This window comes from Scyliorhinus torazame, chromosome 17 (assembly GCF_047496885.1).
Source record: "Scyliorhinus torazame isolate Kashiwa2021f chromosome 17, sScyTor2.1, whole genome shotgun sequence".
NCBI classification, from domain to species: domain Eukaryota; kingdom Metazoa; phylum Chordata; class Chondrichthyes; order Carcharhiniformes; family Scyliorhinidae; genus Scyliorhinus; species Scyliorhinus torazame.
The window spans coordinates 138,528,615-138,550,848 of NC_092723.1; the positions used below are offsets into that span (position 1 = coordinate 138,528,615).

The window sequence follows — 22,234 nt, forward strand, 5'->3', positions numbered from 1 at the left end:
ACAAATCAGGCATACGTTTTAAGAAATAAAGGGAACTACAGAACTCATCTACAAAATAGTCAAGAGTAAAACGGAAATATTCGATTGTGCTGGGCATCGGATTATGATGGTTCATTTCTATTCAAGTCCTGCTGTACTGAGTGGTGTTAAATAGAGACCAGCAACTTACCAGATGGCAAGAACATATTAAGATGCAGGAATAATTTCCATTTAACTGCAAATTTGGGCACACAAGTTAGTCTGTAGAAAGTCACAACCATAAAATAAATTTTCTATTACTTGGTTCTCATTTTTCAGCTACAAAAACAAAGTGCATTAGATTCATTCTAATCACAGTCAAAAGTAAATTGTGTTGACATGTACGACTAAACACAGCAATTGCCTCTCACCTCAAATTCAATAACTCAACATTCATGGCTTGCTTTTACAATTCTGGCACCAATACAAACCACATCAGCAGAGGAAAGAATCAGTATTTGGTTTTATATTGGCTGAGCTTTGGGTGGTAAGTGACAGAAATAAAAGATTATTTCAAGTTTTTTTTTTTTAAAAAGAAAAAACGATGGTTCATTTCTGATTTTGATTCAGTTGGGCATTTTAATTTCTATCTTAGCTGATGGTACATGGACCAGGAGATACAGATTTAAGGTTTTGGCCGAGATATTAAGGTTAGAGGGTATGTGAGGAAGACTTTTGCACAGCATGTGGTAATGTCCCAGGAGAAGGCCAGCGTGGATTGATTGGGCTGAATGGACTTCTTACGTGTGTTATGACTTTACAACTCTACTGCCCTTCCATCAACATTATATCATCACAGACAAATGTCCTGCAAATATAAATCCAATGCTGGGATGTCAAAACTGCAAATGGGTGACCAGCAGAACACAGAATTCAATTTAAATATATGCAGAGTCGCACACAAGAATTTCTTCATAATGTGGTTATTTCATAAAAAGTGATATGCATACCATATGACCAATGCAGTAAAGGGTAAAACTGAAGGAAATCTATTGCTGTTCTTCAGCAATGGAGGTGGTGGTCAGACCACATCCTGAGTAAAGGTGTTCAGCTTCAGAAACTTAGATTAATAACTCAAAGGTGAAAGTGTCAAATCGGGCTGCCATTGAAGTTGGTTGCAACACCAGATTTTTTTTAAAACAGGAAATATAATTTACAAGTAATTAAATATTACAGAATGCCGAAGAGACAGTTTTATTAAAACCCTGTTGTGGTATTAACTTTATATTTGTTGCCGTATTCTGCTAAATGGGTTGAGGGGGAGGCAAGTGTTCCTTCAGAGATCTTGGGTTTTCTCATTTACAGATTGAGTTCCTCAATCCAAGTTTGTCTCTGGCTTCTAAGCAATGATCTAAGAAGGTGGGAAGAAATTTCTGTTAAAAGGCATTATCTCAAAGCTTTAAACATACAAATTTCACACAAACTTGCCTCTATGTCTCTCTCCGGTCGAAGTTTCAGATCTTCACAGCACTCTTTGGAGAGCCTCAGCAACATACATTCCCTGGATCTATCTTCTACGAGGGCTTCATACACTTTTTCCTTATTCCCCTGATTTGATCCAAGACCCTTTTTTTTGCTGAGGGGCATCAGCAGAACACTGGTGACTTTTTCCATTGCCAGTCTCCCAGCAGCAGTGTCTTTGGTTATCACGGTATCACTCAACAAAACACAAGCAAACAGTTGACCATTCTGAACATGCCGAGCAGCACCATGATTCCCAGGAACCGCATAGGATGTCGTTATGTGCAAATTTGTTTTGACATTAAACCTAGTACAAAAAGAAAAAAACTTTAATCAAAGAGCAGCGATTTTTCAAAAAAAAATTTAATTTACCGACAAAATATTTTGCACCCATCACTCTGTAAAATTGATTACTTGTAATTTATATTTCATGTTTTTCAAAATATCTGGTGTTGCTACCCAACAAGCGCAATTGGCAGCCCAATTTGACATTTTCACCTTTGAATTATTAATCTAAGTTTCTGAAGCTGAACATCTTTACTCATCATGCAGTCTGATGGGGCGGCAAGGTTGTTAGCACTGTTGCCTCACAGAGCCAGGAACCCGGGTTCAATTCCAGCCTTGGGTGACTATGTGGAGTTTGCATTTTCTCCCCGGTTTCCTCTCAAAGATATGCAGATTAGATGGATTGGACATGCTAAATTGCTCCTTAAGTGTCCAAATATGTGCAGGTTAGGTGGGATTATGGGGTTATGGGATAGAGTGGATGAATGAGCCGAGGCAAAGTGTTCTTTCAGAGGGTTGGCGAAGGCTCGATGAGCCAAACGGCCTCTTTCTGCACGGTGGGGATTCTATTCTATCCTACCCCTCCAAGAGGATCTACAAAATAATGGGTGAAATGCATACACAAAGTAGAAGTCTAAGTGTCACAGAAAACAGCACCAAAGCTCAAAGGTTTATAGCCATTTAAGGTCATTAAAAGTTTTTATTTCAATAGTTTTTCTTTTTTCTCTACCTCTGCTCAAGATCCTTATTCTTACATGCTCCATGCATACTTTCCAATAACTTTTGCAGGAACCATTCTTCATTAATGTGTGCAACAGTGTCCAGCTACTTGATGATGGGGCTACCACAGGCAAACCTCATCTTATCCTCACCTCAGAGTGCTGCACATGTGCACTTTCCAGCTGTGATGGAATCTATGCTTTAAAAGTTTATGTTTGATGGCAGACCTTTACTGAAAACAGAAACTGAAAAGTGAAACAGAAAAGGGAAACTGAAAAGGAAAGTGTCCTCCTAGTTTCTAAAGAAAGGAAACTTAAAACCGTGATTGGAAACCATAACTTCAAAGGAAACTGGATAGTTTGAAATATATAAAATGACACGGCTCAATCCAAGCTCAGTAGTCAAAATTGATGAGTTCAGTGGGTGCAGTACGAGTAAGCTAAAGGTGACAGCAGCCAGATCCAGAAGCTGAGAATAATCAAAGTAGTTGCTGCAGCTGTTTTTGTTGCTTGAAGATAGCTTTGCTGGATCTATGCCATCAGACTTGAGCAAGTTCTGCATACACGTGCCAGTTTTGGTGACGACTGAACCCGTGGAAAGTAGGTTGGCTGAGGATTAGGCTGGCTTCTAGAAGAGAGGAGCTGAAATGAGGAAGACAGAGTTGCGAAGGACTTTGTGACTGAATTTGATGACCCTTATGCTGAAGGGACTGCTGAGCTAATTTATATTATCTGTCATAGTTGTATCTGCTATTCAACGTGTCAGTTATAGTTAAGAATTGGCTGCCATTTGCCTGTTGAATTATGTTTCATGTTGACCTGACGTGTTAGAGTATAGATGGTTAGCTAAGATAGTATTTAGTGTTCGCTCTGGAGTCATAGATGTTTACAGCATGGAAATAGGCCCTTTAGCCCAGCTTGTCCATGCCGCCTAGTTTCTATCACTAAGCTCGTCCCGCTTGCCCGCATTTGTCCCATGTCTCTCTATACCCACCCTGCCCATGTAACTGTCTAAACATTCTGTTTGAATCTTGTTTTGTAAATTCTTCTCGTTTAAACCATGCAATATTTGGCTTCATTCTTTCAGTAAGTAACTGGGATTTCAGATTTTGTCCTTTTTTTCCCTCAAATTGAGATCAAAACACAGCCGATATCACAAGTTAACCATCGAGGCTAGGAATCCTGGCCCAATACATCCTTTTTTATGTTCCCTGCTGAGTGGAAATTTCGCAACTCTTTTCCTCTTGTAAAGAAAAGCAAATGGACACCAAGCAATTTTCGAAACTGAATTCAAAACCTATACATTTTGACACATTTTGTTCTAGTTTTAAATTCAGCTGGATGCTGGCTCAGGCAGTATACTCCGTGTGTAGCTGAGCTAATCGGTTAATAGGGTTCTGGGCCTGCACAAATGCAGCAGCAATCAGCGTGGTCAGTGGTCGAGTCACTATAATTAACATTAACATGCACATCTGAGGCCAAGGAGATGAAAAGAAGGCAGCCAACATTGCTACCCAGTTTCATCTAATGCCAGTGTTCATGTGTGGACAGCTCCGCATGATCAAATAGCTAAACAATACACTGAGGTTCACACTGAAGTTGGCAGCAAAGGGTGTGTCCAAGCAGAGAAAATTGTCCGAAGAAAATTGAGCAGGGTGGGGGCGAGAAAAAAAAATTATGCAATTAAAGGCTGGCATCTTTCTGGGCTAACCTGGAGTCCAGTCATCCTGGGTTGAAGGATTAGATTGTATATGACAGATGAACTGGTACATTCTCACTGTCTCAGCAGTAGCAAAGCCTCCAGCTATCCCCAAAAATGCAGTTGTGAAAAGCCCTTACTTGCTTATATCTTTATTTTGAGCATTTTCCTCAATGTAGAGAAGATCGTGGAAGCGAGAATGATAATTGTGTCTGTTCAAGACTTTGTCCAGAACTGACCGGGTGAATAATTGGTCAGCAGCAGCAGGAATTTGATAGGTCACCAATAGTGTCAGATCAAGATCAGACTGTTCTGGAGGTCGAAAATCAACCACTTGCTTACACGTTGAATCCCAGCGCTGTGATGTTGTTAGGGATTGCTGCTGATGCTGTAGCAATGCTTCCGTACCTGTCAAAAAGAAAATTATTTAAGTAAATCAAATAGTTTCACTTCTCAACCCTCTATCCAATTAAGGAACAGAAGTTCAATGTTTCCTTTTTTAAAAAATTATTTCCTGTGATGTGGGCATCGCTAGAAAGGCCAGCATTTGTTGCCCATCCCCAATTACTCTGAAACTGAATGACTCGCCAGGTTATTTCAGGGGACAGTTAAGAATTAAGCACATTTCTGGTGCCTGGAGTCACATGTAGACCAGACTTGGTAAGGAGGGAGATTTCCTTCCCTAAAGGGTATTAGTGAACCAGATGGGCTCTTAAGACAATCAACGATAGTTGTCATGGTCACCATTACTGAGACTAGCTTTAAATTCAAGATTTATTAATTGAGTTTAAATTCCATCAGCTGTCATGATTTCATTTGAACCCATGGCCCCAGAGCATTCGCCTGGGCCTCTGGATTGCTAGTCCTGTGACATTACAACCATGCCACCATCTTACTCTTCACAAAACAATACATTTCTCCCTCATCACTAGCTATGAAATCATCTTTTGCAGTTTCTCATGTAAAACCAGGGGGTAAAGTCACGAAATAACGAGGTCATCAATCAATCCATCTTGCTCCATCAGCCATTGGTGACAGGCCCTTTAGCTAGCTTTGCTCAATTTGAAATTCCTCCCTCTAAACATCCTCCACCTATCTCACCATCTTTTTTTTAATGTATTTTATTCCAAACATGTATCAAAACAGTTTACAGCGAATAAACACCCCGGGAAACATGCTTCCAAATAATCAACTATACAGTCTGTACAAATTATTCCCTTTTTGAACCTCCCCTCCCCTGCGACAAACAGCCCTTCAAACACGGTCACAAACATTCCCCCACCGTTCCTCAAACCCCCCCCCCCCCCCCTGAAGAGCCCCTTAACACATACTTTATCTTCTCTAAAGTGCAGGAAGTCGTACAGGTCACCCAACCAAGCCGCTACTCCTGGTGGCGATGACGACCGCCACTCCAGCAAAATTCGCCGCCGTGCAATCAGAGAGGCGAAGGCCAATACATCGGGTTACCTCTTCTCCATGAGCTCCGGCTTCTCTGAAACCCCAAATATTGCCACCAAAGGATCCAGGTGCACTTCCTCCTCCACTATCCTGGCTAAGACCAGAAACACTCCCGCCAGAACCTTCTCAATTTTTCATAACCCCAAAACATGTGCGCATGATTCGCTCGCTCCCGCCCACATCTCTCACACTCATCTGCTACCTCCTGAAAGAACCCACTCATTCTCGCCCGAGTCATATGCACCCTGTGCACCATCTTAAACTGCATCAGGCTCATCCTTGCACAAGAGATGGTCCCGTTTACCCTACACGCCATACTCCCCAATTGATCTCCCCTCCCAACTCCACTTCCCATTTCTCCTTGATCTTCGCCACCCGCTCACCTCCCTGCTCCCCCAGCCACTTGTATATATCCCCAATTCTTCCCACCACTCCCACATCCGGAAGCAGCAGTCGCTCCAGCAGGGTGTAACCCGGCAACATAGAAATGTCCCTCCAGACCTTTCGCGCAAAGTTCCTAACCTGCAGATACCTGAACTCACTACCCCTCAGCAGCTCTATCCTCTCCCTTAGCTCCTCCAGACTGAACCCTTGCTCCAAATACAGATCCCTCATCTTGACCAGCCCCACTTCCCTCCACCTCCTGTATACACTATCCATCCCCCCACCGGCTGAAAACCATGATTCTCGCACAGCGGCTTTAGCACCAACATCCGTTCCACCCTAAAATGCCTCCTCAGCTGATTCCATGCCTTCACCGTGGATTGCATCATCGGGCTCCCTGAATACCTACTCGCAGCCATTGGCAACGCTGCCGTCACCATAGCCTTCAAACTAGACCCCTTACAAGATTCCTCCTCCATCCTAACCCACTCTACCCCTTCTCCTTCCCACCATCGCCGCACCTTGTACACATTCAGCACCCAATAATAATGAAGCAAGTTCGGCAATGCCAACCCCCCCTACTGCCTCTGGCTCTGTAGCAGGGTCCTCCCCACCCTCGGCACCTAACCCGCTCACACAAAGTCAAAAATGATCGTGTCCACGTTCCGAAAAAAAGGCCTTTGGTATAAAGAATGGAAGAGCTTGAAAGATAAACAAGAACCTGGGCAGAATATTCATTTTCACCACTTGGACCCTCTCCGCCAACGTTCAGTGCAATGTATCCCACCTCTTAAGATCCTCCCTAGCCTCCTCCACCAACTTCATTAAGTTCCACTTATGGAGCCCCGTCCATTCCCTCGCTTCCTGAATCCCCAAATACCTAAACCTATGCCCCGCTACCGTAAATGGCATCCCCCTTAAATTAACCCGTTGTGCCAGCTCATTCACCAGAAATACCTCGCTTTTCCCTACATTCATCTTGTACCCAGAGAACCCTCCAAACCTCCCCAGCAGGCCCAAAATCCTTCCCATACTCTCCAACGGATCCGAAACATGCAGCAAGAGATCATCGGCATAGAGCGACACCCGATGCTCCCTCTGTCCCCTCATAATACCCCACCACAAGCCGCTCCCCTGAGCCATCGCCAATGGCTCTATGGCCAGCGCAAACAGCAGTGGCGACAGCGGGCACCTCTGCCTCGTGCCCCTATGTAAGTCAAAGCTTCGTGAGCTCATATCATTCATCCTCGCCCTTGATGCCACATACAGCAACCGTACCCATGCCACAATTCTCTGTCCATACCCAAACCTTCCCAAAACCTCGAACAAGTACCGCCACTCCACCCGATCAAATGCCTTCTCTGCGTCCATGGACACCACCACCTCCGGTACCAGAGCACCCAATGGATTCATCACCAAATTCAACAGCCGTCTTATATTACTCGCAAGCTGCCTGCCCTTCACGAAGCACGTTTTATCTTCTGCCACCATCCTCCATCCTCCCCGCCAACAACTTAGCCAATATTTCACATCCGTGTTCAATAGCGATATGAGCCTATACGACCCACATTCCACCAGGTCCTTCCCCTTTTTCGGGGTTAGTGTGATTATTGCCTGCGTCATCGTCTCCGGCAACTCCCCCTTCTCCAGTGCTTCATTAAACGCCCCCAACAGATGTGGTGCCAGGTCCGTCGCAAATTCCTTATAAAATTCTGCCGGGTACCCAACCGGCCCAGGGGCCTTCATGCCCCTGATACTCTCCAGCACCTCCCTCAGCCCCAAGGGCTCCTCCAACGCCTGCTTCTTTGCTTCCTCCACCTAGGGAAATTCCAGCTTGTCCAGAAACCGCCCCATGTATCCCTCTTCTCCTCCCGGGTCTGCCTCAAAGTCCCTGGTAGCACTCCCTGAATGCCTCATTTATCTTCCATGGCCCTGACACCACATCCCCTGCCCCAGTCCGTATCTTCAATATTTCCCTGGACGCAGCCTGCCTCCGCAGCTGGTGCGCCAGCATGCATCTAGCCTTTTCCCCAAATGCAAATTGCACCCCCCTTGCCCTACGCAGTTGCCCTACCGCCCTCCCTGTTGTCAGCCTGTCAAACTGCCCCTGCAACTTTTTCCTCCTCGCCAATTCCTCCATAGTGGGCACCCTCGAATATTCCCTGTCCACCTCCACTATCTTGCTCACGAGACGGCCATGTTCCTCCCTCCTTTCCATATCCGCACAAGCCTTAAACAAAATAATCTCCCCCCGGACCACTGCCTTCAATGCCTCCCAAAAAATGGCCGCCGACACCTCCCCATTCTGATTCAACGCCACATACTCCTTAATCGCCGCCCGCACCTGATTGCAAAACCTCCAAATACAGCCCCGAGTCAAACCTGCACCCCGGCCTCAACCGAATCACCAGCCAGTAGGGCACATGGTCTGAGATAACTATCCCCACGTACTCTGCCCCCTCCACCCCAATCGACGTGTGAAAAGGAATACTCCCTTCCCCTTGGGTTCTGAAAGCGCCATGGATCCACCATACCCATCCTCTCTATAAACCCTTCCGCTCCATAAACCCTCCCCCCAGCTGCCTTGCCATTCGTACCCTACCCATCGACCTGGGGCTCGACCTATCCACCCTCGGCTCTAGGACACAGTTAAAATCTCCTCCCATGATCAACTGGTGCGTGGCCAAATCGGGGATTGCTGCCATCAACCCGCTCATAAAACCCACATCATCACAATTTGGGACATAAACATTTACCAACACCAGCGGTGCCCCTTCCAATACCCCATTCACAATCACAGATCTCTCACCCGGATCCCTCATCTCCTTAACACTCACAAATCCCATTTGTTTGCTCATTAAAATCGCCACTCCCCTCGATTTCAACCTATCTCCCCATCTTATAAACTTTTTCCATTCCTCTCCCTTCAATCAAGCTTTCAGTCAACATCCCAAAACCTTGCACCATTGGTCATTGTCCATTTCTCCCTCCTTTTTCTAAAAAGGTAGCACATGTTTGACAGTAAAGACAATCTATTCATGCAATTGTTGGATTGACATGGTTCTGGAGCTAATGCACTGTATAAAGCATTACTGATGCAAGCCAACATATGAGATTCCATGACACAGCATGTTGAAGCTCACACTGAAACATTGTACCATTCCTTGCAATTCTAAACCTGGGGCACCACTTCAGTGTCACAGAGTCATAGAATCATACAGCACAGAAAACGTCCTTTGGCCCATCACGTGTACACCAGTCAAACACAACCACCAAACTATTCTAATCCCATTTTCCAGCATTTGTGTACATCTAAATATTTCTTTTTTTTCTTCATTTAAAAAATATATATGTTTAGAGTACCCAATTCATGTTTTCCAATAAAGGACAATTTAGCGTGGCCAATCCACCTACCCTGCACATGTTTGGGTTGTGGGGGCGAAACCCATGCAAGCACGGGGAGAGTGTGCAAACTCCACACGGACAGTGACCCAGATACCTCAGCGTCGTGAGGCAGCATTGCTAACCACTGTGCCACCGTGCTGCCCCATCTAAATACTTCTTAAATGTAATGAATGTCTCTGCCTCCACCACCCTTTCAGGCAGTGAATTCCAAACTCTCACCACCCTCTTGGTAAAAAAGTTTTTCTTCACATCCCCTCTACTGTCTACTGTACCTATGCCCCTCATAATTGTATACATCTTAATCATGTCTCCCCCTTAGTCTCCTCTGCTCCAAGAAAAAAAAATCCAAGTCTATTCAATCTCTCTTCATAACTAAAACTCTCCAGTGTGGGCAACATCCTGGTAAATCTCCCCTGCACCCTTTCTGGTGCTATCACATCTCTCCTATATTGTGGATTCCAGAACTGCATAGGATACTTTAGCTGTGGCTTAACCAACGTTTTATGCAGTCCCAGCAGAACCTCCCTGCTCTTAAACTCTCTACTATTAAAGCGAAGTATACCATATGCCTTCTTCACCACTGTATCCACCTGCTCTGCCACCTTAAGGGACATGTGCACATGCACACCAAAGGTCCCTCTAATCCTGGGTGCTTCCCAGGTCCTGCCGTTTACCATGTATTCCCTTGCCTTGTTTGTCCTGCATCACCTCATATTCATCCGGATTGAATTCCATTTGCCCATCTGACCAGCCCGTCTACATCCTCTGTAATCAAAGGCTATCCTCACACTATTTACCACACTACCAATTTTCATGTCATCCGCAAACTTACTGATCAACTCTCCTACATTCACATCGAAATCATTTGTATAAACCACCAACAGCAAGGGCTCCAACACTAATCCCTGCAGGACCCCCCTGATCATAGCCTTCCAGTCAGAAAAACACCCATCGACCATCACCCTCTGCTTCTTACCACTCAGCCAATTTTGGATCCAATTTGCCAAATTCCCAGGAATCGTATGGGCTATCAATCTCCCATGAGGGGCCTAATCAAACGCTTTGCAGAAGTCCAAGTAAACTATATCAAATGCATTTTCCTCATCTACACACCTGGTCACCTCTTTGAAAGATTCAATCAAGTTGGTCAGACATGACCTCCTCTTAACAAAACCATGCTGACTGTAGATTAATTTGGTCTCTCAGAATTGCTTCCAATAATTTCCCCACCACTGACATTAGACTGAATGTCCTGTAGTTTCCTGGTTTATCCCTTCCTCCCTTCTTGAATAATGGTACCACATTGGCTATCCTCCAGTCCTCCGGGACCTCTCCTGTGGCCAGAGAGGAATTGAAAATTATTGCCAGCGCCCCTGCTATTTCCTCCCTTGTCTCATTCATCAGCCTGGGATACATTTCATCTGGCCCTGGTTAATTGTCTAATTTCATGCCTACCAGACCACTCAGTACCTCCTCTCAGTCTATGTTAATCTCTTTAAGTTTATTATAGTCCTTCTCCCTGATTTTTATGCCCACACTGTCCCTCTCACGAGTACACTGATACAAAGTACTCATTTAGAATCCTACCTACATCCTCCGGCTCTACACTCAAATTACCACTGTGGTCCTTAACCGGCCCTACACTTTCCCTAGTTATCCCTTGACCCTTAATATACTTGTAAAACAATTTTCCGTTATTTTACCTGCCAGTATTTCTTCATGTCCCCTTTTTGCTCTCCTCATTTCCTTTTTAAATTCCCTCTTGCACATTCTATACAGGCTTCTGCTGTTTTGAACCCTCAATATCTGCCAGAAGCCTCCATTTTTTTCCTCATCCAATGCTGTATATCCCTTGATATCCAGGGTTCACTTGTTTGTTGGTCCCACCCTTTTTCTTGATGGAAACATGTTGGCCCTGTACTCTCCTTATTTCCTTCTTGAATGCGTCCTACTGTTGTGTTTACTGTTTACTGTTCTGTTACCTAAATCTCCCAGTCCACTCTGGCCAAATCACACCTAATCTTATTAAAATCGGCCTTTCCTCCATTTAGAAATTTGCTCTCAAGCCCATTGTTGTCCTTTTCCAAAGCAATCTTGAATCTAATGGAGTTATGATCACGGTTTGCAAAATGCTCCCCCAATGATACTTCAACCACGTCCCCAGTTTCATTACTGAAAATTAAGTCTAGCTTGCAATTACTCCCTTATAACTTACCACTTCAAGTCCGTTTTCACCAACTCCAAAAGCACTCTCAGTTCAGCCAAGTGTAGACTTCTTTTTTTTTTAAATTTTTCCAATTAAGGGACAATTTAGCATGGTCAATCCACCTCCCCTGTACATCTTTGGGTTGTGGGGATCTCCTGTGTGGGGAGACCCACACAGACATGGGGAGAATGTGCAAACTCTACACAGAGAGTGACCCGGGGCCGGGATCGAACCCAGGTCCTCGGCGCCTGAGGCAACAATACTAACCACTACACCACCGTGCTACCCTTCCAGTGCAGACTTGAATACTGAATTTAACAGAACTTCTAAGGCATAATTTCATGGTGTTGAAATCAAGATTAATCCCACCATCATTTACTCAGATTCATTCTGTCCCAGAAACTCAGAACTGTGAAAGTCTTAACTTCTTTGTTTTTTCTTCCTTTTCCACCCAACAGGCTTTTAAAGAACAAGCTTAGCATCACTGCTTACCAATTTATCTTTTTCCAATCTTGATTGTGCCTGCAGTAAGAGTCATGGCCTTCACCTTAGTTTAATAAACACAAACTGTGGAAAGAAACCAAATACCTTTATCTGACAGTGCAGACACAGTAACTGTCTGCATCAGCACTGGCTCGGTTCCAAAATCAAAAAATATGGTTTGCTGAAAATTTCCAAAGACTTCAGAGGAAAATTTGACTGCAATTTGGTAAACATGCTCATCAATCCTGTTCTGGCCGCTTGAGCTTTGACTCCACTCTTGACATTTGGATAATATGGAATACGGATGAAGACTGTGAGAGTCACCAGCAGCAATGGAAACAATGTGGAAGCATGGTGTGTAGGCATTGGTCAGAAATGCTACATGATGGAGTAACTGTGGAGGCTGTTGGAAAACAAAACAGGACTTCAATACAATAACTTTGCACAGAATAAAAAGAATCATATAACATCTATAGAAAGTCTCAACATCAAAGCTATTCTTGAAAATCAGGTACAAACTATTCCAAATTCTTTGGTCTAGTTCTAGTGCTTTAAACAATAAATGCACCGACATGGAAAATGACTGATGAAACTGATAAAAATTTATTTGTAATCTATTAAAATGTAATGCCTGCTCACAAGGTGGCACAGTGGTTAGCACTGCTGCTTCACAGCGCCGTGGTTCAATTCCGGCCTTGGGTGACTGCGTGTGGAGTTTGCACGTTCTCCCAGTGTCTATGTGGGTTCCTCCGGCTTCCTCCCACAGTCCAAAGATGTGCAGGCTCAGTGAATTATTCAGGATAAATTGCTTCTTAGTGACCAGAAGGTTAGGTAGGATTACTGGGTTATGGGAATAGGGTGGGGGCTGAGCCTAGGTAGGGTGCTCTTTCAGAGGGCCTGTGCAGACCCGATGGGCCGAAAGACCTCCTTCTGCACTGTATTGTTTCTATGATTCTATAAGGTGGGATTATGGGGACAGGGCAGAGAGTGGGCCTAGTAGGGTGTTCTTTCAGAGGGTCTTGTAGACTCACTGGGCCGAATGGCCTCCTTCTACACTGTAGGGATTCTTAACAATAATCGTTATTAGTGTTACAAGTAGGCTTACATTAACACTGCAATAAAGTTACTGTGAAAATCCGCTAATCGCCACTCTCCGGCACCAGTTCGGGTACACTGACAGAGAATTCAGAATGTCCAATTCACCTAACAAGCACGTCTTTTGGGATGTGTGGGAGGAAACTGAAGCACCCGGAGGAAACCCACGCAGACATTGGGAGAACGTGCAGCTTCCGCAGACAGTGACCCAAGCCGGGAATCGAACCCAGGTCCCTGGCGCTGTGAAGCAACAGTGCTAACCAGTGTGCCTATATAAGAATGTACTTCCGGTTACCAATTATTTCCATTATAAAACCTGGGTCCATCTTTATACTAGAAACTACCTTTATATATCTCCCCATTGGTGGTGGCAGTCAATTTTGCATCACAACACCTCAGTCTGCATTGCAGAGACCTCCAATTCTGGAACCAGTTTTACTTTTTTTGCTTTGCGTAACATTTGCTATTCTTCTATAAATCATATCAATGTAAACGTATGATATAAAAAGACAGAAAATAAAAAGGACATCAAAATGGGATCCATACCCTTCCAGTATCTCATTCTATTAGCCAATCTAGACAGTAAGCTCAGATTGCTCAGCTATGTAGAGAACAATCCAGCATGATCCTGTTCTCACTTTATGTCCACCCATTTACTTTCAGTAGGCTGCTGTTGCCTATGGATCTGTAGGTCATCAAGTACATTCTTTTGGGCAGCAAGGTGGAGCAGTGGTTAGCACTGCAGCCTCACAGCTGAGCTCCCAGGTTCGATCTCGGCCCTGGGTCACTGTCCATGTGGAGTTTGCACATTCTCCTCGTGTTGTTTGTGTGGGTTTTGCCCTCACAACCCAATGATGTGCAGGCTAGAGGGATTGGCCACGCTAAATTGCCCCTTGATTGGAAAAAATGAATTGGGTACTCTAAATTTTTTTTTTTTTAAAGGAGTACATTCTTTTAAGAGCAAAGGAGGGAAGATTGTGCAGGTGACACGTCATGATCAGCAGTGCTTATTTCTTGATGTAAGGTTATGACAGTCATCATTCTCTGTGATAGAACAAGGAGCAGTAACAAACTGAGGTTCCACCTGTTTGTGGGAACAGTTCATTTTTGGAAATCTGAAGACGGACCCAGAAGCATATTGATTATATTCTCTCTCAAGTTCAGGGGTGCAAAGGCCATTGTAGCCCTCAAACCAATATAAAAGACCAAGATCTTTCATTTATGAATCAGCTTTTATTCATACAGCTGGATTTTATCAAAGATATAGCAACATTGCGAGTATGCAAATGACCTAAAAGACCAATTTTTGTGGAACTTACATCACAAGTAAAAACAAACATCCACGAAAAGTCATACTGTCTGCCGTCAAAGACCTGATTCAGCTCCTGACTGCATTCCACTCTCACACCTTCAGTAGCCCCACTTACCTGTGAAGAAAATCACAATTAAATATGTAAACAATATAGTGAATAGTTAGTTACCACTACTGAAAGGCATATTTAGCCTAGAGTTGATTTTGGAATGCAAAGAGGCCACAATTCACTCCATCTGCATCACAGATCTTTAAACTGCAGTAGGCAGAACCTCGGTGATCCCTCCATGAAATCCAATTTTCTGTCCACCACTCATGGCATTTATCTGTTGAGTAGCACATTATTTTTGTTGTTGGGTTTAAAACAAAATGTCTTCTACAATAATAGTAATGTTTTCCTTCAGTTAGCTGAAATGGCCTTTTGGAAATTGGTGTACTGGAGTTATGGCAATATCTGCAAGGGATTTCTGTACACAATGTATTTAAAATGTGGCAATGCCAGCAGATGTACAATACTGTACACATTGGGTGAAGGAAATAATTCCTTGACATCTGGTAATATACTGAAGTATACATAAATTATGTCTGATCAGCGAATGGACTGTACCAACTGGGTATTTTGAATGCTCACCGAGGCAAAGAAATGGACAAGTAGGAGAAAGTGTGGTGGAAATATTAGAAACACAAATGAAAATCGTGGGTTGCTAATGTACAAGGAAAAACAATTTCTTTCTAAAAAAAAAAAATTAAACAAGTTGATTCTAAAGCAAACTGTCAAACCTTGAATATTTATCATCCATCTTTTATTTCTTCCCCTTGATCTTCCTCTCGCCTTATTTTAAGGCCGATTAAATATATCTGCTCCTTTTCATTTTTGCCAGATCACTTAGCTTCTGGAGACCTTCATTTGGTGGCAACCATGGTATATGGAAACAGTTCCTTGTAGTTGACGTAAATCATAGCGCTACTCAGTGAAAAGAATCTAAACAAACCATTTTTCCCACTGATTACAAAGGGAAATATCAAATCCAAACCTTGGAGCAGAAGTTTGTTTAATCAGCTACTTCCTATTCATTTTCACAGAATTGCAATGAGCCACTAAAGCTCATCATTCATAAGATAATTGCAGTTGAAGGCGGCCATTTGGTCCCTTTGAATTCATTTATCTAGAGAAATCCTAACTTTCAAAATTGTTTCCTAAGTCACCCCACTGTCTATTGACTCTCATCAATTATTGTCTGTGTCTCTCAAATCTATTCCTGAGTGTCACTTCTGTGTAATTCAATTAAGATATGTTATAGAATTTAGAACAAACATTCCTCTTTTGACCGTTGCAGTTCAGTGAGATGCAGTGATTAAAAGCCCAGGTTTATGTTCAGATCATTTTCAAAACTTTACCAGATGTTCTATGTAATATGTACAAATTTGTGTTAATCAAATCGCCATTATGAATGTAGAGCAGTTCTGGAGCTTAAGCAAACTTTCCAACCCAGAAGGTCCCACCAATGGTTTTAGAGTTTATGAAGACATAAAATCCAGTCCTGCGGATGTATGCTAAGAAATTTAATTACAATTATGAAAATATAAATGTGACAAGCGAGGTGACCACCTAGTCCATCAAACCCCACTCAGTTGCAATCACGCCAGAACTATCATGACCGGTCTCCCTGCTCACCAACAGATGGAAAAAAGCAACATAGGATTCAGTCCTTAAACTGCTAATCATACAGTAATATAGCAACCAACCCCAATCTTGAATAGGAACAGAAGTGCAGTAAACAAAATCTGACACTAGTACAGTGAAGGCTAATTGAGACAAGAGAATTGTTTCGAGTGGCCTGATATTTGACAGGCAAGGAAAATTTAAGCACATATTAGCAAAGCCCAGGTTTTGTAGAGAGACAACAAACTAAAGTCTGCATTAAGGGACTGCTAAATGCACTCATCTTACAAGCACAAAGCACTGGTAATGTACCTGCTGCTCGCTGCATGCTGAGGCCTGCTATCCATTAGGACACCAACTTACAGAATTATACAGAGGTGTGTGGGGGAATCCCAGCTCGTAGTGGCGAGTCTCTTTCTCTTCCCCCAATTCCCAATGACCCAAGCTGCCTGGTCAAACATCAACAGTGTTCTGGGAAATTGTGGATCTGCCTTGTCCCACTTTGAGATGAGAGTCTTTCACATAGAACTAACTCTGTTCCAATTTTCTTGAATGTGAGGCCATTTGAACGCTACAGAGCCTATATACTAGAATACTGTTTCAGCCTCCCTTACACACCCATTGAAATGGGGGAGACAATTGTATCTGCAGATGGATTCATTTCTGAAAATTGCATGCAACCTGGTAAATCTAATATGCAAGCAAGTGTGCAACAGAAAGTGATACAAGGTTACACCAAAGGTGCTAAACAAACAAAGGCATTTTATCTTACCACTCTGTCTGGACTTGGACTATTAATCCATTTCTCGATCAATCTTTCACTATAATTAGCACCTTGCTGATGCTGCTCCCTTTGTTGCTGATATTGAAGTCGTCTGTAAGCATGTCGTTCTCTCCATTCCAGCAGCTCAGTGTCAGAATGAGCAAACACACAGAAATCCTCAAAATGGCATGCTGCACATTCCAAATATCTGTGCCAGAGTGGAATATTGAATACAGACATATTAAGTCCAGTTCAATAAATAGACATTCTCTCAGCTATGTCAGCAATATTATTCTCTGCATTCTCTGAAGTGTCAAGGCATATTTCTACATTAAAGGCACCGTATAAATGTGTTTTGCTTTGTACGTTAGCATGCTATTCTACAGTGACACCAATTTAGCTGTAACATCTACTTGTTCCTGAAAACCTGCGTGTAGTGTAACAGCAAACTAACTGAATTGATTTTTAAATCCAAAAAGTTTTTTAACAATACATACAGTGCCATTTATGTCAAGGAATAGAACTGAGTATTCATATTCCATAGTTCACCATGCTGGACTGAAGCATGAAGAACTAGAGAGAAATAAGACAAGAAACCATATCTAGCAGAGGGAGAATGAGATGTATGCAAGATGTAGAATGCTTTTACCCATTCTTCATTAAGTTGGTGAAATTTCTCTACGTTCAAAGAAACATTTGTGCTACATCATGGGATCAAGGTGAAATAATGTTAACAGCACAGTACAATATGAACAGAACAATTTACATTTAAGGTAAAGGTAAAGTCGCCATAGTCCCAGATGACCAAAGGCTGCTTTCCCCTTTCAGGGGGAGAGCTGACTGGTGGTGATTTAACCTGAGGAGCACCACACCTCAGGCGAGGGACAAGTTAAAGAAGGTGGGGCCTTCATGAGTAACCTCGGCCTACAGGAATTGAACCCGCGCGCTGCAGGCCTCGCTCTGCATCACGAACCAGTCAAGTGAGCTGAACCCGCCCCGGTTACATTTATATATCCTTTAATATGGTAAAAATGTCCCATGGCAATTCACAGGAGTTTCAAACAAAACTTGACACCAAGCCACATCAGGGGATACAAGGGCAGATGTCCAAATGCTTGGTCAAAGAGGTAGATTTTAAGGAACATCTTAAAGGAAGAAAGGCAGAGAGATGGAGAATTTTACAGTGGGAATTCCAGAGCTTATGGCCTCGATAATGGAAGGCACAGCCATCAAAATTGGGGATTCTCAGGAGATCAGAATTACAGGAGGGCAGATATAGAGGATTGTCGAGCAGGAAGAGATTGCAGAGGGACAGGCGGCGCCGGGAAGTTGGGTGGTGAGTGAGGCCATGATGGGAAACAAGGATGGAAATTTTAAAATCAAGACACAAACAGGAGCCAATGTAGGTGAACAAGCACAATGTGTGTGGGTGAACAAGACTTGGTATGATTTAGTATACCAGCAACAGATTTTGTCCAGTTCATTGGAATGGTCAACTCAAGAGGAACAAAGGCATGAATGAAGGTTTAGCAGATGAGATGAAGAAAGGGATGAGTCAGGTGAAATAATGGAAGTGGAAATAGGCCATCCCACCAAACTGGATAACGGAGGAGAAGGGTTGGCGATGAATGGTGTTGCCAACCGTGTCAAAGTCTGCAGGTAAATAGAGGAAAGTTTACCTTTTACACAATCACATAGGATGTAATTTGTGACATAGTGTTATGAACAATATATAATTTTAAGCTGAATTTATGTAAATATTTGTGTGTTAAGGTAAAACTTGTTTCAATTTTATTTAGGTTTTGTTTATGAACTTTGGTCTTGCCTGGGAGTCTGGATAGACTTGTGACGAAATGATTTCAGGTCTTTTGGGTTTGTTTGAATACATTTTTAAGAAGGTCTTACAACCCCTGAAGTTAAAGACACAGAAAATAAAGGAGGTGAGGGGTGTGTGTGTGTGTGTGTGTGTGTGTGTGTGTTCAGAGTGTGTGTAGGAGAGACAAAGCAGGGATTTTAAGCTCTCGGAGAAGAAAAGCAAGAAATGGCAAGGGAAAGGAGTCCCTGTGATGTTCTTTGGTTGTTCAAATTATTATTAAGGTTGTAATGTTGTTACAAAGAACATGCAGGCTTTGTACTAAATCAAAGTTGATTTATTTACACTGCACTACAAATTGTGAATTCTTAAGTATGCCGAAAAGGCCAAGCATTAGATTAAATAATTACAATACACAGAGCTACTGAAAAAGACGACCATATCCAACCCTCTCTACTAACTCACTCCCCAAGATCGCATGGGCCACTGTGTGGTATGTGAGATGTGCTCTTACTACATCTAGTGCTGTAATTACACACTATTCTACATGACCATTCATATGTACAAAGATGAAATAGTAGATATCATTACATTCCCCTATCTTTGCAAATTTTGAAATTTACATTACATTCAAAATGTAAATTTGCAATTACATTCACTTAGATAATGATCACGTTTCAATACACATTCAAAATGTTCAAAGATTGAGTCGATCAGGCTTCTTCCTAATTCGTTGCGATTTTCTCAATGCTCTAGTTGGACTTGATATAGATTGCTGTGAAATCGGTGTCGCAGCCTGAACATCTTCATTGAGATTTGTTGCCGTCTCTTCATGTGTATCCCTATTCGTATTCGTTGTTTCTGTTGCTTTATGACAAATGTCTTCCTCGTTCACAATTGGTTGATATCAAAAAGGTTCAGTCGTTTTGACTTGGAGTAAGACTCTTCTATTTCTTCTTAGAATATACCTTGCTGTCAGGATTATGTAAGATTGTGGACTTGCTTGTCTAATGACTTAAGCAATCCTTGACCATCCAGTTGGTGTATTACTTTTATCATATCATCGGACTCCAGTTTAGATAGTTCTACACTTGACCTATCATAGTATTTCTTTTACATTTTCTTCTGGTGTTGCATCTTATTGCGCATGGTTGCATTTGTTGCTTTGTCTTTCTCAGGTGCCTTTGGAAGTGTGGTTCTTAAGGATCTATTCATCAACAGTTGCGCTGGTGATGTTCCATGACGAAGTGGTTGAGCTCTACATGCCAATAGTGCTAAAAATGGATCTGAACGAGATCCCACCGCTTTCCTTAGTAGACCCTTCACAATCTAGACACCTTTTTTGGCCTTCCCGTTTGATTGCAGGTGGTGCGGACTAGAGGTTGTGCGTATGCTCTCGCAAACTCCGACCATTCATATCTATCGAACCACAGACCATTATCCGTCATCAAGGTTCAGGAATTTTGTGATGAGCAAACATTTCCTTTGATTTCTTTATCACGCACGCTGCACTCGGATTTGCGAGTTTGATTACCTCTGGATAGTTGGAATAATAATTTAGCACTAGCAAATACTCTTCGCTGTGTAAACAGAACAAGTTGATTCCGACTTTCTTCCAAGGATGATTTATTTGTCCTCTTGGCGTCATTGGCTGTTTCTGTTGTTGGTTCTGGAATTGCTGACATGTTGCACACTTTTCAACAGTCTCTTGTATGTCCTGGTTGATCCCAGGCCAGTACACCGTATTCCCTAGCTCTCCTCTTGCACTTTTCAATGCCTAAATGGCCCTCATGAATCTTCTCAAAGATCATGGGTTGCGGCGCTTTCAGTTTACTGTTCTGTTGGTTCTGAGAATTAACCAAGTAGCATGGCTAAGCTCATCTCTTACGTTCCAGTAGCTAGAACACGATCCTCTAGGTCATCCTTCACTTTGGTACCAGATCACCTTCTGTAGAGTGGCATCCTTCTGCGTCTCTGAATGTATCAATCTTGACTTCTCATCCGAAACTGGTAATATTTCCGTAATCAAGCCAACGTGCTCCTGTATGACTTCCATAAGGCCTGATTGCTCTTCATTCTCTGTTGCTCTGGATAAAGCATTGGCAACGACTATTTTCCTGGTAAATACATCAAGTTGAAGTCGTACCGCTTAAACGCATCATCATCCTCTGGATCTGAGGTGACGTCTCATTTGGTTGTTTTTTTTAAATTATTGCGACCAAAGGTCTGTGGTCTGTTTCCACCTTGAAAGTTGATAGTCTACATACATAATTATGGAACTTATCCAGACCCGTTACTAACCCAAGTCACTCCTTCTCGATCTGGGAGTAACAGGTCTCCTTTGCAGTCATCATTCGCGATGCATAAGCTATGGGTCTCCATATTGCATTTTCATTCAGTTGCAGCAACACTGCTCCCAGGCCATCCTTGCTCACATCAGTTGATATTTTTGTCTGCCTCTCTGGGTGAAGAAAAATGACAATACGGGTGTTGTCGTCAAAACCTTTTTTAAATCTTCCCACTCTTTGGTATGGTTCTCATCCCATTCAAATGGAATCATCTTCTTCATTAACTTATTTCGGTTTGTCACCTTGGATGCCAAATTACTTATAAACTTTCCCATGAAGTTCACCATGCCTGATAGCCGTAAGACTGCTTACTTATCTCTGGGATGAGGCAAGTTCACAACGGCTTTAACTTTCTCGGGATCTGTCTGAACTCCCTTCACTGAAAGTCTGTCTCCCAGGAACGTTATCTCTTTAACTGCTATCTCGCACTTTTCTTTGTTCAGCTTTAATCCAAATTGCTTTATCCTATTAATTACCTTCCATAGCCTTTCATGGTGTTCTTCCATTGTAGATGCTGATATGACAATGTCGTCTATGTACACTCTGACTCCTGGTAGGTTTTCGACAATGTGCTCCATCGCCCTGTGGAACACTTCGGACGCTGATATTATGCCAAATTGCATTCGTAGGAAACAATATCGACCAAATGGAGTGTTAAATGTGCACAGTCTCGTGCTTTCTTGGTCTAGTTTTAATTGTCTGAATTCTCGCGATGCATCTAGTTTGCTGAAGATTGTAGCATTCGCCTTCTGATTGGTGATCTCCTCTCTTTTCGGTTACGGGTAATGCTCCTGTTTAACGTTCATTTTAAAATCTTTGGGATACATTTGGATGCGCAACTCTCCATTCTTCTTCTTGACACACACCATCGAGCTAACCCATTCTGTTGGTTCCTCGACTTGTTCAATCACTCCCAATCTCTGCATCCTCTACAGCTCAAGTTTTAGTCGTTCTCTGAATTACGATGGAACCCATCTTGGCGGGTGAATCACAGGGCTTGCATTATCCTTTAATCATATTTTATACTCGAATGGCAATACACCTATTCCAGTAAATACTTCTGGGAATTTGGCGGTTATGGCTTCCAATGTATAGCACTGGTCGTCTTTCATGCACTCAGCA

The 22,234-nt window shown here is 42.9% G+C and overlaps 1 protein-coding gene across 5 annotated transcripts in view; it reads right to left on the reverse strand.

The window, feature by feature from the left end:
- The window catches only part of LOC140394181 (probable helicase with zinc finger domain), a 682,830-nt gene that overhangs the window by 570,483 nt on the left and 90,113 nt on the right, over nucleotides 1–22,234 (reverse strand). For all 5 annotated transcript variants that reach the window (XM_072481139.1, XM_072481135.1, XM_072481136.1 and 2 more), the window contains 5 exons: nucleotides 16,961–17,159; nucleotides 14,533–14,640; nucleotides 12,224–12,521; nucleotides 4,323–4,590; nucleotides 1,447–1,786 (listed from right to left, as the gene is read on the reverse strand). In XM_072481139.1, the coding sequence (XP_072337240.1) occupies nucleotides 1,447–1,786; nucleotides 4,323–4,590; nucleotides 12,224–12,521; nucleotides 14,533–14,640; nucleotides 16,961–17,159 (1,213 nt within the window). The remainder of the gene's footprint in view (nucleotides 1–1,446; nucleotides 1,787–4,322; nucleotides 4,591–12,223; nucleotides 12,522–14,532; nucleotides 14,641–16,960; nucleotides 17,160–22,234) is intronic.